Source organism: Vanacampus margaritifer, chromosome 1, assembly GCF_051991255.1.
Source record: "Vanacampus margaritifer isolate UIUO_Vmar chromosome 1, RoL_Vmar_1.0, whole genome shotgun sequence".
Taxonomy (NCBI): domain Eukaryota; kingdom Metazoa; phylum Chordata; class Actinopteri; order Syngnathiformes; family Syngnathidae; genus Vanacampus; species Vanacampus margaritifer.
The window spans coordinates 61,048,562-61,071,781 of NC_135432.1; the positions used below are offsets into that span (position 1 = coordinate 61,048,562).

General features: G+C 41.0%; 1 protein-coding gene across 6 annotated transcripts in view; it reads left to right on the forward strand.

Moving 5' to 3' along the window:
* The window catches only part of qkia (QKI, KH domain containing, RNA binding a), an 82,444-nt gene that overhangs the window by 24,790 nt on the left and 34,434 nt on the right, over window positions 1-23,220 (forward strand). For all 6 annotated transcript variants that reach the window (XM_077559613.1, XM_077559620.1, XM_077559637.1 and 3 more), the window contains exons 2-3: window positions 2,946-3,088; window positions 14,862-14,978. In XM_077559613.1, the coding sequence (XP_077415739.1) occupies window positions 2,946-3,088; window positions 14,862-14,978 (260 nt within the window). The remainder of the gene's footprint in view (window positions 1-2,945; window positions 3,089-14,861; window positions 14,979-23,220) is intronic.

Consider the following 23,220-nt stretch of genomic DNA (forward strand, 5'->3'; position numbering starts at 1 on the left):
TCTCAAGGGCAATTTTCATTTCCCCTCTCCCTCTCCTTTTGTCTCAGGAAAAGTGGACAATTAGAATGACTTTGTATGCATTTCGCCTGCCTCCCTTTTAGCTAAACAGAAAAACTCTTGACAGGAAAAGCAGTATGCATTTGAATGTGTTTGCAGAGTCAGCTCGCACGCTGGCACATTGCTCAGTTGAATAACAGGTCAGTTACGTTGATGGTACAGTACAACTTCCCAAGTTGGAACACTATCCATTCCTAACAATTTCTCATTCAGATCAATTCTATTTGGGATCATTATTTCAAACCTGTTCATTGTAAAACCCTTATTTACCATTTACACTGTAGCAGACATAAAACAGTCTTTACGGTAATGAAGATTGACGGGTAATCATTTTTAACATTGTACAATCATTTGTGCCTTTAATTCCTTCTGTATGTCTACTTGTGCTGCTGCTGCGTGTGATGTAGTAAGTACATTCTTGAATCCGATTGGCTGTCGGACGTTTGGAAACTAAGCCCATGGGCACTGTGACGTCAATTACTGTTAACAGCAGGTGGCAGTACAGGTCAAAATGGCTGCCCCCTTAGATGGCGAAAAACAGGTATTTTCCTGCTTAATTCAAATTCCCCAAACACATTATTCATCAGAATAGTGCGGGGACAACTGTAACCGTGGCCGCGTGTTTGAGACCCCTGTTTTAAAGCGTTGGAGAATTGAGGTATCACTGAATCGTGCCATCTGCTGCCAACGTTTTAAGAACATTGGATGGCCTGCCCTTGTCGGTTAATATTCCTTTTGTCTGTCGTTTGTCTCTTCGTCTCCCAAGATAGCGACTTTGGGTCCTCCCCTCCCTTATCTCTCTCGCACAATCAGCCTTTTCTGCCACGCCGGACAGCTAGACAAACGATTTTGTCACTCTAGTGAGGTGTGGGGTAATTTTTCGGTGAGTGCGGCGCTCCAGAAAAGACTCCCTGCATTGAAATTAGAGGTTGTCAAATGCTACACGTCTCCACTGATGGCCTAGCACGGCCCCTTATGTTAATGTGGCATTTCAGCAAGAGGAAATAGAAATAGGGGGCGGAGGGAGGGAGGGGGGAACTAGTGGTTGTTTTCACACTTTTCTTCTCTCGTTTTTTTTAGGTCCATATAAAACCATTTAAAAAATCTTCCTGCCCGTGTTCAATTTTACAGATCTTTCTTTATATCATCCGCTTTGCGTTCTCTTAATATTTTGGAATGGTTTCATTGAGGAAGAAGCAACGTACTGCTTTTTGTAAACACGCAGCGCAGAGGGAACATCTGTCCCGCCGTGTGCACAGCAACGATCAATCATAACAGCCACCGAAAATGGCTTTGTCATTTCGCCACTCTGCAGTCGGCTGTTTTATGGAAAGGCTTGTCGTAAATCTGTTCAACAAGGACGTACATAATGTTGCAAACCTTGGACTGGCATCAAATTGTACACCTTAAAATTTTGTCCTTAAGATGAACGTACGCCGGAGGGTTTTTGGTTTATGACGACAACGTAATGCAAATTGCTACGCAACTATGTTGACATGGTCATAATTACAGGCAATATTTATATGAAAAACATTTTTAGAATTAAGTATTCTACAGATTATTATTATTATTAGGCAGGGATTAGTTTCAACTTTTTGTTATCAAGTTACTAATTGTTTCAGCCCTAGTTAGTCTGTGCGGGAAGTTAAACTCAAGCATCATCAAACTTTTCACCCCATCCCTCGTTAGCAACCGCACAGATAGCGATGGGAAAGTGAGAACCAGGTTAACCAGGCTCTGAGCAAATGCAGTGTGTGTATATATATATATATATATATATATAATTTTTTTTTTTTAAGTGACTGACTAATTGCTAGCTTAAAAATAAATAGCAATTAAAAGTTATTCCTCCAATGGCGGAGGTAGGATACTCATAAAGTCTAATAGAGGTCTGCGCTCTATTAGTTTTACAATAATGTGAGTTTTTTTGGGGGGACTGAGAAAATCTGTATACCTGAGTGCTGACTTCATAAGGGAGGGTCCGAGGCACAAAACGAATACGTCCCAGAGGTGTTGTCTGCTAAAACTGCAGGCCAGATGTTCACGTCCGTCTTGTCAACAAGCTCGTCAATCACGTAGTCTGAAGCTGGAATTCCCCCGCAAAGTAACACTTTGGGTAATTCCACTCGTTGTTAGGGAATTATTTCGCTATCTAGCTGTAATCATAAAAGGGGGGCTCCAAAAATTTGTTATTCTAAACGTTTTCCAGAGTGTCCCCCTGCGAATAGGATAATTATATACATCTGACCCACCTTCCAAATGCGTTTCAGTGCAAGGTTAAGACTAGGAGGTACTTTTAAAATGTTATCTATAGCCAAGTGTCAAGTTCCCCTTCTGGAGTTTTAATATAGAGCTCTCCCAACTGCCCTGATGTCATTCCATGTGATCTTTCAAATCTATGTGGAATCCTCCATACGTCCTGCATGGCTTCAGCTCCAAATGGCTTCAATGGTGGCACAACAAGCAAAAGCGCATGTGACCAAAATGTGTGTCACTTAGCAATGGGTGTTTCAACTGCAGACATTGATCCCTCCGCAGCCCACCCCCCATCCCCCATCCCCCACCCCACCTATCCCTGCAGATTACTATTGGACTGCGTGGCCTTTTAGCCTGTCATTATGCAGCACGCTTGTCTCCATTGTGTACAGCTGCTGCTCTGAATAATTGCTAGCTGTCAAAATCAAGCCAACTTTGGTTATTCTCCCGTCAAACAGTTTTTATTTATTTTGTTTCAACAAGCTTTACCTTAACACACTTTGCCTCAAAGCCAAAAAGAATCAATAGGAGCGATACATCAAATAGCAATTTAAAAAACGGACGTGTGTACATTTTTTTCCTCCCCCATTGACTGACCATTCTTTTTGTGTGTGTTTTTTTTTCTTCCCCAGAGATCAACAGAGTGCGGAAACACATGTACAGCGACACAGTCAATGGCCTTGTGGAGAGACACCCCCTGGAGCTACCCGAGCCTATGGGACCCATGGTCTACCTGCAGGAAAAACTGTTTGTGCCTGTCAAAGAATACCCAGACGTAAGTACCCACATCTCTTCTCTTGTATCGCGGTTAGGGACGAAGGCCAAACTTCCCGCTATTTTTGGACTGTAGGATACCTTTATCTCCAAACTTGTGTTTGCTAGGTGACCTAACAACAACTGACTTACCACATAAACAATTTCAATCTACACTTGTAGCCCTTACTATCGCTAAAAAAACAATTCTTCTTAACTGGAAAAATAAACAAACTCTGAATATCGACCAATGGTCTAACCTCCTCATAAATCACATTTTAATGGAAAAAATATCTGCCTCAAATAAAAACCAAATATCAAAATTTATAGAAACATGGTCTACGTATATAGAATTTTTTAACCTAATTCCGGTTACTTAATTCTGTCTGTTAGCGAGAGCCACTACATCGTGATAACTTACATTGATGTTTCTGCATTTGGCAATTTATTATTATATTATATTATTAGTATGGGATTTTTTTTTAATGGGCTTTAGGTGAACTGATGAATACACACACGCTCGCACGCACGCACACACGCACATACACATACTCACCCACATACAAAAATATATATATATATATATATATATATATATATATATATATATATATATGTGTGTGTATATGTATATATGTATATATATATATTTAAAAAAAAAACATTTATTAATTTTTTTTAATTTATTTGTTTTAAAAAAAAAAAGGAGAGCAATGATGATGTCAAATCGAATGAACAATACTGACCTCTCCTGAGAGAGAAAAAAAAAAAAAGGGACGAAGCCATGAACCAGTTTAGGCTGTTGACGAGGACAGTGGAATGCTAGTGTTGGTGCTGCTGTTAAGGAATCTCCACAGTGCGTACCCGGGGCATAAACATGGAAGAGGTGGTTCCAGGGTTTTTCTTTGTACTCCCAGCAGTTTGCTCCAGGAAATGAAAAATAACGCAGAGGAGGTGACGACGGATAAGAAGCATTGAGGAGAGAGGTGCATGACCTCAACCAGGCATGGGCAGCGTTTTCCCCCATGAGAAACTTGATAAAGGCGAACCTGAGGATTGGCTTGAATCATTTTAGGTTTAGTCAAGCCTCTGGGCCCTCCATAGCATGCAACGTAGAGCCTCAAAAGCCATTTACGCTGCCGGTTATTCCCATAAGAAACAATGGCATTCAAAGCTGGAATTCCAAAACATTCAAATTTGGGGGTTCTGCTGTCACTGGTTATCAAATTAAGACTCATATACTTGTAAAATGAACCCCCACATAGTCACAGCTTGACATTCTCGAAGTCTTCTATTCATGATGATTCATTTGGCAACCAAGCCGTCATTTGCTGAAAAATACTATCGCAATGTCTAAAAAGGAATAAGCAACTGTGTTGAAGTGAGGATATTAACTTCCTTTAGTCAGGCCTTGTCCAATAGACAAAAAGTGATTTGCCGCCATTTTGTGGAATCCATATGGAATTACGAACCTTTTTGTGCACATGTGTAAGTCGCGGATTTTTGCCATGAGTGTCCTCATGTGCATAGCCTGGGTTTTCTATAATTAAGCTTCCTTGAGCTTGCGCTTTCATGGAATGGAAGAGGAAGTTTGAATGCATGTTGAGTGACTTTCACACAGAGGCGCGAATGCTTTGGGTCCTCAGCTGACCGTCATGCGTTTCCCCTTTTGCTTTGCTGCACTGCATTGAGCAGCGCCGTTAAGTCAGCATTGTTTACAAGCTGCCAGAAAAGCTACTAAATTAATTAGCCCCCCCCCCCCCCCCCCCCCAGTGGCTGAGATGATTCAGTGATGACCTTAGCAGACACGTACATTCATTCAAAAGGACAGACAACACAGCAGGAATGGCACACCTATCACTCGGATACTTTGTCACTGTAATTTTAGTTTGCACACGTGCGGCCATTACGTCCCCGAGAAAAGAGAAACCACCACATTGCTTTGTTATAAATAGGTGTGTTGATTGGAACCAGGGGAAATCAGTGGTAGGTCATGGAATCATTCTCTATTCTTAGAGAATATACCTTGAGCTTCCACATGTGCACTAGCCACGGTAGTCCATGTACAGTATCTTTTTTTTTTTTTTTTTTTTGCCATCGTTTTCTAAGTATCTGGGTGAAAAGTGAGAGGCCAGAAATGGTGAAGTAAACGCAGAAAATTCTTATCTCCATCTGGCCAGTGCTGAAGGAAACAGTAATGATGATCGGGGGCCCTAGACCAGGGAACATTTTCCACATCTCAAATTTCCAACTGATTCACCAGATTTCCCGTCATCCTTAATGGCCTGTTGGGGGGGGGGAAACGGTGGGGAATGGTGACGCCATTTTATGATCTCTCTCACACACCATTTCCCTTTGATCAGGGATGTCCAAACTACGGCCCAGGGACCATTTGCGGTCCGCTGTTCTTTTTTTAATGGCATGTACTAAAAGTAATTTTTGACATGGCTCGCAATGCTAACAAAATTTTAAAAAAGGGAAGGGGTTGGGGGCGGGGCTTATGTATTAGAGATTTAGCTTTATGTGTGTTGGGAGGGGGGATAATGATGACTAACCGTACTAATGATAAACTTTTTGAGATATTCAAAGACTCCGATAAATTTATTCATTCTACAGCTAAAATAGTAACAGAATTTGTTTTCATAAGAATGTGTATACTAAAGATAATCCAATTTCTAAAACAAAAATGGTTACCTGCACTTTCTGCTTTGTCTCTAGGTCAAATTTGTGAACACTTGAATGTCCTCAAATATGGTCACAACAAATTGCTTTTGTTTTGGTTCTGTATGTAGAGATGAGAATCAGCAGGCGGATCCAGTCATGTGTGATGCAGGGCCGAAGGCCACCCCAAAAACATAGAAAATAAATAAATAAACACATAAATAAAATTCTCAGCTATTTGCCTTCTTTGACTTTTTTCAAAACGTTTTTTTAAAAATAACTACAGGTATGTCATATTTAGACAATGTATTAGTTGAAGAAAAGAAAAAATGGCCCTTGCCTTTTTCTATTTTTCAATATGTAGCCCTCGGAGTATGTATAAAACACCCTACCACAGTATATGACACCAAACATCAAGTTGTGCTCTCCACCTGTGCGCCATTTAATTGCACATAATTAAATTGTCCTAGTGTGCCTGTTCGTGTGTAGTCGTGCGTCTCTCTCATCTGCCGTACTTGAAAGGCAGCAGTTTACCTGTGCCGTCAGCGGTGCACCGAGCTCTTTGGAGCGTCGCCGTAGCGACCGCATCTTGACTGACAGCTCAGTCACAGGCTATCTGATAGCGTCCACCTTCAATTAAATGCTATCTGGGGCTGCTGCGGCATCGCTTCTCTTCCAAGCTCACGCCGGCGTACACACGGGCAAGCCGGATGACAGATCAGAACGTCATTTGCGCTGACCTTCAGGCATCTTGATAGGATGGGCGTCGTTAAATATGGCACCCGTTTATTCCCTTTGTGTATATATTAGCCATTCATTGAACGTCCAGTTGGATTGAGGGCGGGGGTCGCTTTGGGTTCAAAACACTTATGTACAGAATCAACTGCTTTTACTCCTTCTCAGATGCAGTGTATATCCACCTTAATAGCTGAGTACATTTACTACAAAAATCCCCATAAATAAAGCAATGCCACATATTTTTAGTACCGCTACTTCTGCACAACTTAGTAGGAAGCAAACATTTCTCCCGAAATAAGTGTCCTTACTTCAAGCTGTTTATTAGTCACTCCTGTAAAATATGCAGCGTATGTTTGTATGTGAAAAGAACAAAAGCCCGACGAAGGAGCTGGCAGAGGACATCACCTAAAGCAGCATTAAGTCTAGTATACACAGTGTTTCCCACACCATGTTAATACTTGGGCGGGCCACCAAAGTAAACTTGCCACCACCCAAGTAGATCTCAAGAAGATTTAATAAAAAAAAATCTATTTTTTTTTTTAAAGTGTTGCGGCCAGATATACCGCATGTAACATTAGTTCGCCGTAACTCATTTGTGGATCATGAGATTAGAGGAGACGCAAGTAGCAGGACCGCATTAAAATTTAAGTGACTATAGGCTCTGTGTTCAATTGTGCATCCGTGAGCATTTAGATTGCGGAAACTCATCTTGAAGCGCCTCAGAAGTCTTCACATCTACCGCATTGCACAAAGTGCGGAAAAAAAGTAAGAAGTCAGGTTGGATGAAGAAGAGAGGATGTCCTGCGTCTTGTTGGGTCGGCGCTGCGAAATTACTCGGCCACGTCTCAGCAAAGGGAAAGTCATTAAGCTTGTTCCCATGGGGTGGGGGGGGGGGGGTGTCATCGCTTATCATACTGGCACCTGGTATCCTTCTGACCCCCCTTAAGTCATTAGCGGGCTTCCGAATGTGCTGCCTAACATCTCACCTCTGCACACTGTCATAGAGGCTGCAGAATTTCTATGGTGGATAGTTGACTGCGGACTCACCCATTCGCAATGACTGGCGACCGGTGTTTAGTCCGCCTTTCAACCTACTTGAGTAGAAATTGCTGTTTGATCTGGATCTGGATTTCAGGTCTGGCTGAGTCGTCAGTCAAAAAGTGTATAAGGATTTCTGGCTAGAAAATTGGAGATGAACAGTATCAACAAATTGCGTCATAAGTGACCTCTGTTTGTTTTTTTTTTAAGTTCTCAAACAGATTAAGTTACAAACTGGTAAGGTAAGGAAATCTTTTTTTTTTTAGCATTTTTTTGTCCAATAGATGTTAGAAAAATCTAAGTTTTGTTTTGAAAGCCACAAATAGTTTGAAACATGCACTACAGACACATGAAGGTCTAAAACTGAACAGCCATCACCCAAATACAATGAGCAGTCGATTTGTACTACTAGTCCAGTTTGTCCATATTTGTATATCTTTGACATTGTCTTCCAGGCCCTTACTTGTACAATACAAGTTTGAATTGAAAGTTATTATTTAAGCGTATGGCCAACATTTAACTGATTTGCTCCCAAACACGTATAAATACGTTCTATTTTAAAAGTGTCCCAAAGGCGTTTTTTGTTTATTTATGCTCGACTCGAGCATACATGAGTATTTGATGCAGCCTCTCAACTGCAAAAAAAAACAGTTGAAGAAATGGTAGTTATTACAAAAACGGCCAGCAGGTGGCAGCAGAGCAAAAGAGATCAACCAGGGCCATGTTGAAAAAAATTAATTAAAATTAATTTAATTAATAATTATATATAAGTAATTAATTTTAATTTACTCACAATTCTAAATATATTTGTGAATACATTTTCAAAAAAAAAAATCCCCGATGAAAGAAGAGACTCTAATCTTTCTTTTCCTGTTTCTTTTGTTTTTGTAGCAATAGAACGCAATATTCTGTGGGCCTTTCAAAATCAATCAAAATCCAGTAAAAGAGCCGCGAGTGAAGGGGGTTGCTTTAGTGAAAATGACTGGGAGTGAATGAGTAAAAAATTGAAAAGCTGATCTAGATTTGACTTGTAGGGTCGGTTCAACATTAGTTGTCTTACTTTGTGTTTTTTTTTTTCCACTCTTACTTTAATGTCAAAGTTTGGCAAACGGGGAAGCTGAGCCGATGTCAATCTTGAACGCTTTTCTCACTATGCCTGCAACCCCACAATAAATCCAAACAGAATTATCAAAGGAGGCCACGGATTAGGTGCTAAATGCTGGATGTGCTAAAATGAGAGCTTTGAAGTCTACGGGGCTTTCAGGCGAAAATGTCACCGTTGGAATCAAAACAAAATTTACCTTCCTCCATCACATGAGCCGAGCCCTCGTGCCCGCAGACCTTTCATGTAGGTTGCACCGCTGCAATTTTTGTCCACTCTTCATCTCAACTTTCCTCTCTGTCCTGTGCATATGAGCCAACCGCTGTGCATTGTGGGTTTGGGGGCCTCGAAAGATGAATGTAATGACCCGAGGCAGGCAGGCAGCCAGCAGGTGGCGTGTGAGCTTTCTGTGTTGTGAGTGACCCGATGACTCCAGGTATTGCTCCTCAGTTGAATAGAGTAGGTAGAAACACTGTTCTCTACCATGAAATATTATTGAAGGCATATGTAGAAGAGATTACTTTTAAATTAAAAAATTATGGAAACGTGATGATGTATTATTGTATGCATTATTTGCCACTCTCACAAATATCCATCTAAATTGCTATTTAAAAAAACAAACGAGTTCAATTGTAGTCCAGCAATATTGGTTGATTTTATACATAACTGGAAGAAGTGATGCGTTAAGTATAGAATGTTTTAGTGTAATGGAAAAATGAACTTTTGACCCCAGACCCCGAGGATTGGAATTGGTTAACCCTGGTTTGGAGTCTACATCATGATTAAACAAATAACTCTAATAATTCAATTTAAAAAAATTAAAATAAAAAAAGTTTTACATGGATCATTTTTCGTCACAGACTAATAATATTGCAGTCCCACCCAGCACTTCTTGTAGAAATAAATTGGCGTAATGGCAAGACAGCTAATCTCCGAAGTTTTTGTGCAAGGGAACATATAGATCTTAATTTAAAAAGCATACTATTGCTAGTTTGAATGTTGCCCGTCCAAAATTACACTCTCATTCGCTGGCACCCACATCACTCACCAACCCAGCCCTCCCCTCTCGTGAAAATCATATACACTCACAGGTTCTACACTAGCACGTGAGAATGGTGGATTAATTATCGTATCGACTGATGGAATAATTGTTAGAATACTGCACTCTAAGACTATTTGATAGCGGCGGCCCTAATTTAGATATCAGAAAGCAAGGAAGTGAGGTGGCATTGTCTGGAATAAGTGTCAATTCTACCTTGCTCTGATACATTGATGAAGCGGACCTCATTTCCATAAGACGGCGAGGCCAGCTAATATGTCATTGGTATTCTCTGCACAGCACCTTAAGCCCTACACGCACACACCCAGAGCCCTCGGCCTGATCTCATTTCCTGTCTCCACACTGCCACAAACAAACGCAACAATTGTCCTGCTTCTCTGGACGTTGTCGCTGCAACTGCTATTGTTTCATCACACACACACACACACACGCGCGTGACAATCAGCTCTGGGTGTCTGCAAGAGTTCAGGCCACATTGTGGTTTCACATACAAACACACAGACGCAGGCACAAGCATAGATATGCACACAACATAACCCGCCTGTGGTGTAGCGATAACTGGAGCCCCCCAAAAAAAGTCCCTTTAATGTCATTGTAAGCTCTTGTCCTGAAGGGGGTTTTGTATGCTGGTGTGCATTTGTCTGACTGTGTCTCACGCACACACACGTGGTGTGCAGACGCGCAGCAAGGCGCTTTTTCTGTGTTTGTATGTTACGGAAAATGGTGAAAACTTTGAAGTCATGAAACGGCACACAGTGGAAATGTTGGTCCAATAAGGTCCCAGGGCTGCACGTGTTAAAGAACTGAAACTGTGAGTGTGTGTTGGGAAAAATACACTTCAGGGCTTCTGCACACCGCAGATGTCAGTATTTCTCTAAAACCTCTTTATATGTGGTTTAGCATGTAAATGTCATTTTAGGTCTATGAAACTGGACCCTTTGGAAAACTCTCCCTTAGGTGATTTTCAAATGTGATATTCTCGATGTATATGCCCTTTTTTTTTATGCCACTTGTCATTTTTATCCTATCCCTGGTCCGGTCCCCAGTCAGTCAGAGACCACTATTCAGGATTTGCTTGTGTGCATAATTTCACTTTTCTTTCGTTTTGCCTTAATTCATTTGAACGCGACAGCCTTCAAATGCATGTTTTTGTGCATTGTTTTTGAGTGAAACGAAAAAAAACAAAAAATAGCCGTCTACACATGGACTAGTTTACATTGGTATTGGTCTCCTTTGGGTAGATTTTCTCAAATAGTGGCCTTCACTAAAGTAGGTGCCATGTCTCAATCATCTCAAGAATCTGCAGGTGCCGAATTGCAAGTAAAAATCTATTTCCGTCCGATTAATCAATGGAACAATCGGTAGAATACTTGTTTCTAAAAAAATATTCGATTGTTGCAGCCACGATCATTACCTCAACTGTTGGGCCTTGTTGCTAACCAAAACATCAGCAGTAGCACCTACCTATATAAGTAAGAGTCTCCATGTATTTAAGTCTTACTTGTGTATATTGTGAGTTGAGTTTCTTGTACAGTACTGTATTAGACTATTTTAAGATACGGGGATACGTGGGCACCGGGTCCCTCCTGTAGGTTACAAACATAGCGGTAATCTTTCTTGGTAACGTCACAAAAAAAGCTATAATCCAGGACTATTTCTACCATGCTATTTGTACTTTTCTATTATTTAAGAGCAAAATGGCAGCTCATGGAACATTCAGACCGTAAACAGCCAATGATCGCTTTTTTCAATGATACAAAGTCAGCCTGAGGAGTTGAAATGTGTAATAAAGAGACAGCCGCATCCATCATATTTCCACCGGCTGCAGTCAACGTAACGTCAGTGTCTCCTCTCCGTTGTTTTTAATGTAACGGGAGCACCTTTTCTAGAAAAATCAAGGCTTTGGGTTGAGGATGAAACATTAAGTGTGATTCCATCACAACGATTGATTGTGTTCTAAAATTTGTTGTCGGATGTCTCGAGCAGAGCTCATTTGCGGGCCCCTCCCCCCTCAGTTTGGTCGGTTTCATGTCTCAAGCAAGTATGTGTTTCCATAAAAACACATGACACGCTGGCCCACACCCGCCTGGTCAAACAAAAAGAATGCAGATGTGGTTTTGGCCTTCCTTTTGTCTTTTTTTCTTTCTTTCTTCCTGTAACAGCTCTCCACCGCTTGCAGCAAACAAAGATATTAGTGTCTTTTACCTTTTGCGCTTGCACGTCATCCACTCCTTAACCTTTTCACTCTTTATTTGTCTCGGCTCTCCTCCGTCATGAATATGTTAATGAGAGCGACGGGCTCTCTGTCAAGTACAATTGTCATCAACATATCCGTGTCCTCGGAGAGCGGCGAGTGTCACTGGGAGAGAGAGAGGAGCCGCCGTAATGAAATATTGAATTGCTCTTTCGCTGTTACTTTGGGGTTTGGCACATGAAATCTCTCCAACGGTTTCCAGTTTATAGTCCTATAAACATGCTGTATGTCCATATTGTGGTCTGTGATTTAGATAAATAGGTAATTTATTCATGTTTTTACATACCCCCCCCCATCCATATAGCCAGAAACATCCTATAAGGAATTATTTTATCACAAATGGATATTGTTTATTTTCCGCCCACCATTTTGACCTAAATATATTCTTTCTGTTCTCCTGTATGCACTATTAAAACCATATGTTGCTAAACAACCAATAAAGGCGTCTTTTGTAATGCCACATTTTTAACAAATAATGCAAATCGCCACCAGATAAAAGCTGATTGTCAACTGTTATTTTTAGAACCGGTTAAAACAATGTAGACAAACAACCGATTAAAACACATTTAATGATGCGTGTTTTTAATGAGCATCTCCATTGGCCAACGAGACGATTGCTGTTATTTGTTCAAATCATCTCAAACCAAGTGGCTAAATGAACAATCAAAATAAGAATGATCCTGATTCCAATGTCAAATATGAATTGTGGAAACGTGTACTTATATCAACATTACAAGCTTTTAGCGTGCATGAAAAACTTATAAATAGCCGTCCCATCGTCCATTATCACATTGACACTTTTTTTTTTTTTTTGGGGGGGAGAGCTCAGTATTGATCATTTGACATGTCATCATCATTGTTCTCCCTTTTTTTATATATATATATATATATATATATATATATATATATATATATATATATTTTTTTTTTTTTATTATTATTTATTTTTTTTCATTGACACATTTTATATGTCCTTCTGCAAGCACAGCTAAAACATTAACATACGTGTACAACCAAAATCAATTTACATTTTTAATTCTTAAACTCTCCACTAGGAGGCAGTTGTTTGTCTTCCAAAGACTCCAGTTGGGGTCCACAGTGTGTATTGTCGTACTGCTTATAAATAGCCCATTGCACTAGTCACCCCGACGATTAAAATAGGGCGTGTTTCCTATGTCCCATGCAAGCGTGAGGCGCGTCTTTCCAGCCACGCGTGTTCAAAAATGACAGCCTGAAGTTCCCGACTGTCCCCTGTCCTTGTGTTTGTTTACACGGCGCTTTCAATGTGTAATCCCCGTGTAATTAAACGTGACTCCGTTGATGGCCCTCTCGTACTTTGCAAGAGCCGCCGGTGCAGTGGAGTGAGTAAGCGCATGTGACTTGTGTTTTACGAATTTAATGCGTCTGTGTCGAGGCTCATCGCCGTAGCTCAAGAGACGAACGGCGACGGCGGCGTCGCGGCAAACGTGCACACCCCTCGCTCCGCCACGGTGCACTAAAAGCACTATCATCGCATATGAGCATGTGCGACTCGCATCTGCTCGTTTTAATCTTATCTTAATGCTTGGTTGCGCACCCCTCTCCGCTCCTTTCTTTCCGTTTTTTTAATTTGGGAAGAGAAACCCTGTTGGATTATTTCAACACATTTTCCTTTTATCCCATCGGAAGGCAGTTTGAAGTGGAAGGGATTACCTCCGTTTATCCCTTTCACAATGTCACAAAGCAATTCAAAAAACAAAAGGAGCTCTTGATAAGACATTTTATTTGCACACAACCTCGCCTAACCTCCGAACTCGTCTCTGCAGCTGCAGTCCCCGCCCCTTTTACACTGCCTATAGGAGCTGACATTTCCCTGCAAAATGGCGGTGACGAAGATGTCGGATGCTGGCTGTGCTTAAGGGAATTGTGTAACCTGGCCAACGCTCAGCTCTCCCGTTCTGTTGTGGCGATATTCCGCTTTATATCGGTGTGAAAGAAATTCGACTCCTTGGTCACATTTTCTTGAATTTGTGTATGGACATCATTGGTGCATTTTAATACTCCAGTTCCATTTCTATGGCGATGACGTCACCCAAATTTGTGTGGCGATCATTTGTTTGCCGTCTATCAGTAATGTACGCTAATGGGATTAAATACATAACTGCAGTAAATATTTGTATGAAAAACACTAATAAGCCGCACATAAAAAAAATTTGGGGAGAAAAACGAAGTACAGCTGTAAGTGCTTTTTTGTGCCACATGACCTCTGTGTGAACTTGTTCATTGTGTCCATTATTGGGTTACCTCGGACCACCAGTACAGACATAAATCAAGGATCTTGTCGTGTAATAGTTGCGTTATTTAATGGGAATGTGAATCTGCGCATTCCCACGATATCGCAGATATTTTCTGAAGTTTTTATTGCCATTGTCCCCGCTATTGCAATCGTTTTTACGGGTTTTTACTGCATGCTTGCTTTACTGTAATGCGCACACATGTGGGAAAGGAGAGCTACATTCGCCAATCCACTTTTCAGATGTTTATTAAACACCAGGAGAACCGTAAAGCACAAAAACACATGGCCACAGATCAAGCCCAGACGATCACAGACTTGCCCCGCCCACCAGGCCCCACCTCTTAAAGGCACATAGCGTTTTCAATACCTTTAATGCGTGTTCAAAAATACTTTTACAATGTGTTTTAAAGATGTCTTTAAATACTTAAGCCATGTGGGAGAAGTACAATTACTTTTTTAAAAAGCTGTCATATGGTCTCTCTCGTTTTCAGAACATCCCCTATAGCGAGTGGGTCCGGAACATATCTCTCTTGATGAACGGGCTTGCACCGTTTAGAGCGATGTACAACACTAGATGTTCCTATTTAACGTGTTATTTGTTTGTTAAATTCCATATTTTAATACATATTGCTTATTCATTTTCTCTATGCCTCTCTCTCTTTTGCAGTATAACTTTGTGGGTAGAATCCTCGGCCCGCGGGGACTCACGGCCAAACAGTTGGAAGCAGAAACGGGATGTAAAATCATGGTGAGAGGCAAGAGCTCCATGAGAGACAAAAAGAAGGTAAGCACCTACCGGTGTATTTTACCCCTCATTATTTTTTCATGGCGCCCTCCCTCTGCGTATCCGAAATGACAGGAGAAAAAAAAAAACATTTTGATCTTGCATTAATTATTGTTCTGCGCGGATGTTGGAGGTCAAGATTCCTTGAGGTATGACGCAATCATTCCAAAGTTCCCCTGGACTGCTCTCACACGAAAGCATCCTGGTCGCCGTGTGGAAATGCAACACGGCGGCACCCGGATGCCTGATGGCTGGATGCTGACATGTGATCTGTTTGCAAAAGGCTGTGCAGTGGAAAGTAAAGGAGGCGGGAGTAGTAAGGCAAGCAAGCAGGCAGACGGCCAAGGCCAAGGGCAGCCTCTATTTCTGGAGCCACTGAGCTGAGTTGGAGGCATAAAAGGGGCTAATGCCATGTGTGTTTATGTCCTGACATCCCAAAGCTGGACATAGTTTTTTTATTTTTTTTTTATTTTACCAATCATTATTATGCAAGCAGATTATAATGTATGCCTCTAAAATTCATTTTATCGCCATATCTTAAGTGACGTGAATGAAGATTGCTACTTGAAAATCAATTTCACTATTTTGACTTTGCCTTTCACAACCGTGGAGCTAAACAACAAATAATGATTATAATACAAGGTTTGTAATATCTTTATTCTCTGCCATTGTCCTGAAAAAGTTTAACCTTGTCTTACAACTGCCCCAACATAAAAGTTTTTGAGGTGCGAGATTTTGTCTTGTATTGCGAGCTAAAGTTTGACAAACAGCTGCGCTTCAGGCCGTCAAAATGTTAAATAGCGGCAGTGAACTTCACAGCAAAATCAATCGCCAACTGTTCTTTATTGCCACTAGCAGTTAAAGTTTACTATAAAGCCAAACATAAAACAAAGAATTGTGCGTACATTTTATTCACAAAAGCCTGTTAGCTTACTGGAAACACATAACGGAAAGCACCATAGATGGGCTAACAACTAGCATCAATGTATCAGTAGTTATAAAACAAGCAGCGGATATTTAAACAAATTTGAACACTAACAGTAAGGGCAACTCAATTGGGGCATAAAATCAAGATGCAAAAACTACACATTTCTTTACATTCCATTCAAATATGTTATTACTATATATGTATGACGTCCAATACTACAGAGAGCTATTTTTCTTATTTAAAAAAAAAAAACATTTTGGGGGGAATAGATTAATGACACTTCCATTGTCAATGGGGAAAGTTGGTTTTGAGTTATGAGTGTGATCTTGGACCTAATTCAGCTTGTATGTCAAGGTACCATTGTACTTAGACCACACTTGTATCATTCACTTAAAGGTGCCAACCCGATATGTTCCTTGACCTCTCAAAAGCGCTTGCCCCACTCGTCGTCGTTTTCCTTCAGACCAGGTAGATATCCTCAGAAACATTTTTTAGACAACAGCTCCGGATCCAAACCGTAAGCACACAGTGGTTCCCGAAAAGTTTTGGGGTTAAGTTCCTTTGGTGGAAATTACCTTCTTTTTTTTTTTCCCAAAGCCTCTCACACTGGGAAAGCACTCTATTGCACATGGACCAGGACTTTTGTGTGTCAGACAACAGAAAAAAGGCCTTGAACATAAACGTAGTTTACATTTTTGTTCATTTAAGCAATACCAAATATATTTTGATACATTTTCATTGACTTGAGTTGGTATTTATTTTTCCACTGTGCTGTGACGCTCGTTCTTCATTGGCCATTTAGTCCGTTAAAGCTAATCATGGGATGATCTTCCTTCATCTTCAATGTGCGCCTGCAGATTACACTTGCATAAATTGTTTTTGTCACAACCAAATCTGCAACTAAGCTAAATTGTGGCTGAATGCATCAACAAAAACGTAAATATGACTTTGGTTTTTGGGGGAATACTTCTCCTAATGTGTGTTTCCCTGCATACTCGCCAAAAAAGAAATGTACCTATTTGTCGCTTCTACAAGAATCAAATGGCCTGACAATACCTCACTATATTGCTGTGGCATCAGCATCATATCCATTTATTAGAAGGACGGATGCAAGTGTTTGTGATGAAAAATCTTTCCCCAGAGATTAGTAAATACCCTGCTATGATCCGACACGTCCATTCTCGACTTCTCCTCCATCCTATCTGTCTCCTTTTTTTAGTCTGCAGCTGTCAGCCAGGGATGCTTTTTTGTATTACATTTACATAAGGAAATGTATTTTATCCCTTTTCATTGTGGGAATACAACTTATCTGCACACACAAAGTCCACAGTGCGTCGTTACACAAACAATTCATGCTCACAGACGAGCACATTTTAGGCTGAGTCATAATCTTAGAAGCTCGCGGCAAACATATTTTTTTCCTCTCTTTCTCTCTCCCTTGTTTTGTTTTTATGGAAACCTCCCATTCTTATTTTAATTTTGCTCTCTGTGCTCATATCCCTTGGAGTGTGTTCATTAGAGGAGACAATAAGGGCACTAGGCTCTCTCGTCACAATTAGATCCACAAGTAGTTTGAGAGGAGCGAACATGTTCTGGCGCGTACACAATTCCCAATGCACACCACATTCCTGGATCCGTCTTATCTAATTACACAAACTTCTCATTGCCTTTCGGTGTCTTACTATTTTAGTTTATGGCATATGTGTATGAAGTTCACAAGTCATACTTTCCATGCTATGGCTATAGAATTCTTAAAGAAATACTGGCAGCCAAGATCCTTTGCAGCTCTTCATGCACATCTAAGAAATCACTAAGTTTGTTTAATGGTTGATTAATTGATCGTTGGGAATACTATCATGTATTTCTGGAACTGATTGAGGGTTAATAGTAATTTAATATCGTGATATCAATATTGTGATATCACGATATTAAAACTGCCACAACATTGTCGTTGTCATGTCACAATATTAAAAGCAACACATCTGTTAAGAAAGTCGGGTTGATTTCCATTTGTGCAGTGCTAGCACCCTCTTGTGGCTAGTTCCTTAGTGCAGTTTAATTTTCATAAGAGATGTTTTGGCCCTTCTATGTTTAAAATCCACGCTACTAGTCAGACAAATGAGAGCGTAATATGCTTGTGAACCGAGTCAATATGTTGAGGAATGCAATGTGTGCATGCGTTAGCAAGTAAGTGCCTCAATATTAACTCATTTGCTCCCAAAAACGTGTATAAATGTTCTATTTCAGAAGTCTTTGATGCAGCCTCTAAGCTGAAGAGAAAGCTTAAAGCAATGGTAGGTATTACAACATCGGAAGGCAGGTGGCAGCAGAGTATGAGATCATCCAGGGCCATATTGCAAAAAGGCTGTTTTCTCCAGTGTTTTAATCAGATTTTTGAGTAATGCTGAAACTTAGCTATATTCTAATGCTAATTGCTGCAAAACGGAAACGGATAGAAATATACTTTTTTTTTCCTGATGAAAGAAGAGACTCTAATCTTTCTTTTAGTAGGTTCCATATATTTTTTTTATAGCAGTGAGTGAATGAGTTAAGTGTTGTGCTGTTATGTACAAAATAAGAATATTGTGCTTTTTTCTTAATAGCGCCAACCTCCCCACAATATCATGATAATGATCGTATCGTAAGCTTCATATCGTGATAATATCATATTGTGATGTTTGGATATCGTTACAAACCTACTGTAAGCTGAATTACTGGTTGGCTAAACCATTTTGTCACTTGACCCTTGTAACTACGATGGCTTAAACATTCTGCGAGAGATCTTTATTTCGTAAATTTTTTTTGGAGGAGTTTTTGAAGGTGTTGCGTAATTATGGCTCAGTATCCGATGAAACCACGGCCCCCGGTTACCTCCTATATCCAGCATCCTCAGCCCTCCTTCTTCCCTTCATGCCCCTCGGCAGCCCAGGAAGCCACAGCAGCAGCAGCAGCAGCAGCAGCAGCAGCTTTAGCCAGCGTGTTTATTCAGGATCCATTAGCGGCAGCATTTTTATGCTCTCAATAATTCAGCTGGTTGCTCCTGGGCTGCGCCGGCTGACGTCGAGCGGGTTCACTGAAGCCTGCATGGCCGTGTGAGAGAGAGCGAGAGAGAGAGAGACATAGAGGCTGAGTGAATCACGGGTGAGTGGAGAACAATGGGGAGAGATGGAAAAGCAGCTCGGCTAGAAAATGTGGAGGAAGAATGAAGGTGAAGGGCAAAATGTGGTTATGCGTACTGGTCCGTATGCCGCGATTGCTTTTTTTTGGGGCTTTCCTGTTGCGGATGAAAGTCGCTTAATGGGGTTGGACTGTCTCCACTTTATTTCTCAGACAAACGAGCGCTGAAATATTACCCCTTTGCTAAGTTAGCCCAAGGGTAGGCAAGTTCAGTCCTAGAGAGCCGCGGTCCTGCATGTTTTTGGTGTCTCCCTCCTCGAACACAACTGAGAGGCTCCTGCAGAATGTAATTATGAGCTGATGATTTGAAACACCTGGGTTGGAGGCAGGAGACACAAGAAAACATGCAGGACTTCGGCTCTCGAGGACCGAACTTGCCTATCCCCGAGTTAGCCTCTTAGATCATTTGTCGTAAACCAGACGTTTGGGTCCCAAGCTCCCCCCTTACCATCTGCCTTGCCTGCCAAGTACAAAGACAAATGAAATGTTGTTGTCTGAAGTCATATTTCACATTAAAAAAAAATTGTTACTTAACAGTTGGTTTTGATTCAATTCGCCTTCATTTTGTGCAGACTGACAGGTGTCAGTCTGGTCTTCGAGGGCCCGATTATTGTGTGTTTTAGAGGTTTACCTCCTCCAACACACCCGATTCAATTATCTGGATCGTTATCAGGCTTAGTTAGTCCAGACCAACGAAATGGAATGTTACATATTTTTAGCGCATTAAGGTCACGTTTCAGATGTTTCGCAAATGTAAACACGGTGATATCGGATATGATTCACTTGAAAATGCATGTAAATGTAAAACTTGTGGTCCCAAGTTCGAATAGTGCAAATGCCATGTACTGTAAATCCAGCCTGGGGGGTCTAGATCAAGCGTAATTAATGAAGTGATCACTAGGTGCGTATTAATCGTTTACTTGGCAATCGTGATAACGGCTAAGTCCATCTGGGTTTGCGTGCGAGTGAGTCAAGTCCACCTTAAATAGGAGACAGAAGATATTAAAGGATAATAACCTATCCCCAGATTGCACTTAACACTGATCAAACGCCTCTCGCAACCTTTTTTCTTGTGACACATTTGTTCAGACAGGATGCGTTGCACACCAATTCCTCCGAGGGTGCTTGCTTCGCTATCAACACGGCACTCTCTTGTATGTGACGGCTTACTCTTCTTAGTTGTTGCTGGTGATTCTTGTCATGTCCTTAAGAACCTGCCCAAAGGGAGGAAGCAAGCGGGATAAGTTGTTATTGATGCTTCCTTACAAATAGCAGCAAGTTAAAAGTTATGTCTTCCGGTTTTCACTTAAATCGGTTGTAATAGCTTTTGAATGAAATGGTTTATTTGATCTACCACTTCCAACGCTTATGGGAGAACCATTCCCTAATTAATCTTTAAATGTTTTCCTGGATGTACACTGAGAGAGGGGCTATTTTTCAAATGTATTTACAAGATCCTTTCATATTGCCAAGCCAGCTTTTCATTCATTTATGAACACGTTTTCACGTAAAATGCCGATCTGGCATTCCAGCATGAACGGGACCAACAGAAAATTGTGTACATAATGTCCAAATATGGCCGATTAAATCTTTTTTTCACTAACCATGGTATTGGTCCGCCACAACGTTGTCTGTTATTTAATTTAATTAGTTTAAAGTGTTGAAAACGACTAACTCAGCAGTCCATCTTTTCCCTCACTCCTTGGCATAGCTCCAGTCATATGTGGTCATTAGTTTTCTTGGAACCTTCAGTCTTTGTACAATGTGTTTTCCTTGCTAAACATCGCTGCCTTCCGTGTACCCTTCAGCTCTGTGCTGCACCTGTTGAGACTGTTGACATTTAGCCTCAATTTAGAGCAGACGCTTGGCTCAAAGGGAAAAGTACTGTTCAGAGTTGAACCATTGCATTCCTTCAGTTCCACATGACTGCTACTGCCTCAAAGTCCAAAAAGCATTGTCGAACTAACCTTCACTCGTAATAGCGAGGACTGGATTGCACGCTCTTGTGTGTTTTCGAGCATTACCAACTGAACTCTTAACATGAAAAAGCGTTTCCGCAGCGACTAGAAACTTCTGCCTTGAACCGTCCGACCTCATATTTGTCACGTTCTGTCAGAAGGCACACCGTGACCTTGCCTTAGTTGACATATGCACACTGGAAGCTCTCAAGATTGTAGTTGACTTTGTGGCCAAGGATGGTATGTGAAGAAAAAAAGTTGCCGTATGCTCTTGTGCTTTTATATTTGAACCACCCTGTCCATGTCCCGCCTCGAATATGCCGAGTCTCCTTTCAGTCTGTGTCCCCTAATGGTCCATAAGCAAAACAGCCACGGTGGAATAATGGCCTGGGCGCAGAAACTAGGCCCTTCCCCCTTATGTGGAAAAAGGGAAAACGAGAGTGGAATATTGAACTTTTCTGTGCGTGCGTGCCTGCGTGCGTGTTAAAGAGCAGTGCCATGGTAACAGCTCTCTGTAGAGTAGAAAGCAAGTGGGTGGCACTCGGCTCCGAGTGTCTCTCCTTGGCGCACCACGACTCAATCCAAAATCACGTCAGGGCGCCACCGCCACAATGCATTGTGGCGCATACAATAGTGAAAAATGGCTGTGATCAGTGGCGCTGCTTTGGATTGATTTGGGCGATAATTGCTACAATTAAAGATTGAGTGGGTGAAATGCGCCTATTCTTGACAGCGTACGAATTTTACACAGCCGCCAACGCGATGTGTCTTTACAGCCTCAACTGATGCCGAGGCTCTCAATTTGAAAAAAAAAATTCCTCAATTCTTAAGTCTTAAAAGGAATCTCGACTGTAAACGCCGCCATTGTTATTTACGTCGCAATGCCTATGTGAAATGCTACCAAGAAAGCAAGGTAAGCCTCTGTAGCGTTCCTAAAGGGACGATCAAAACTCTTGAATGTGTCTGGTCAATGACGAGAGCACGGCATGGAGATGGGTGACTCTCCCGATCGCATACTACGAATCTTAACTTGCTTTCTTTATAAGCGTTTCACATTGCTCGGCAGAGAGCTAGCCGCCATGCTACGTCACTACGCACTGAATGCGTTGCGACATAAATAACAATAGCGGCGTACGTCCAAATAAAGTTTCTAGAAAATGTATTAAACTGAAAAGTATTTTTGAAAAATTTATCTCATAGTTATGTTAGTAACAACCAAATAAATAATATAGAGCAAACTTATCATGACAGTCGGGGTTCCTTTTTAATAATAAATAAAGCACAATGATAAAAATCAGGTCTTAATCGGTTCAATCAAACTTTATTTATATAGCACCTTTCATACATTAAAATGCAACTCAAGGTGCTAAACAATTAAAACCTCCATTACACAATCTCCCCACCCCCCAACACAAAAAACATGGCAGGCCACAGAGAAACCATGTGAGGAAACGCACCCAGGAAACACTGGAGCTAAAAACTAAAAGACAACAAAATAAAAACAATTAAAAGCCAAAAGAAAACAGAGTAAAAGGCAAAAACAAAGCTAAAAGGCAATATGAAATAAATAAATAAAAGGGGTTAAAAAGATCATTTAAATGGCTAACTAAAACAAGTGTGTCTTGAGCCTCCTCTTAAAAATATCAATAGTCTCTGCAGACCTGATGCCCTCCGGCATAGGTGAGGACCATAGTGGTTAAAAACAACCTCATCGTGTGTTTTGGTCCTCACCCATGGAACAGTTAAAAGGCCGCTGCCAGAGGACCTCAGGATCCGCGACGGTTGATACAATAAAAGCAGGTCAGATAAAGACCGTTAAGACATTTAAAGACTAAATTAAACTAAGTTAGCTTTTTTATTTTCATATGTCAACTTTCTTAGCTTCGTCATCAAGTTTTGAAGCATTTTTTACTTTTAACCATGCCAGTGGACTACCATGTTTTGTAAAGTTTTGAATTGAAACGTCACCTCTCAGTTAAATCTACAACTACAATTTGCCACTCTGTTCTTAAGTGCTGCCTTAGACAGCTATTGTTACCCGTGCACTATTCTCAGCAAAACCAATGAGTTCTCCATAAATAATGATGGCATTCTTAACTCCGGCTTCACCTGTCTCTCAAATTTTGACCTGTTCGTTTTTCACTGGTATTAATTGCTGCGGGGCATAGCTTTTTTTTTT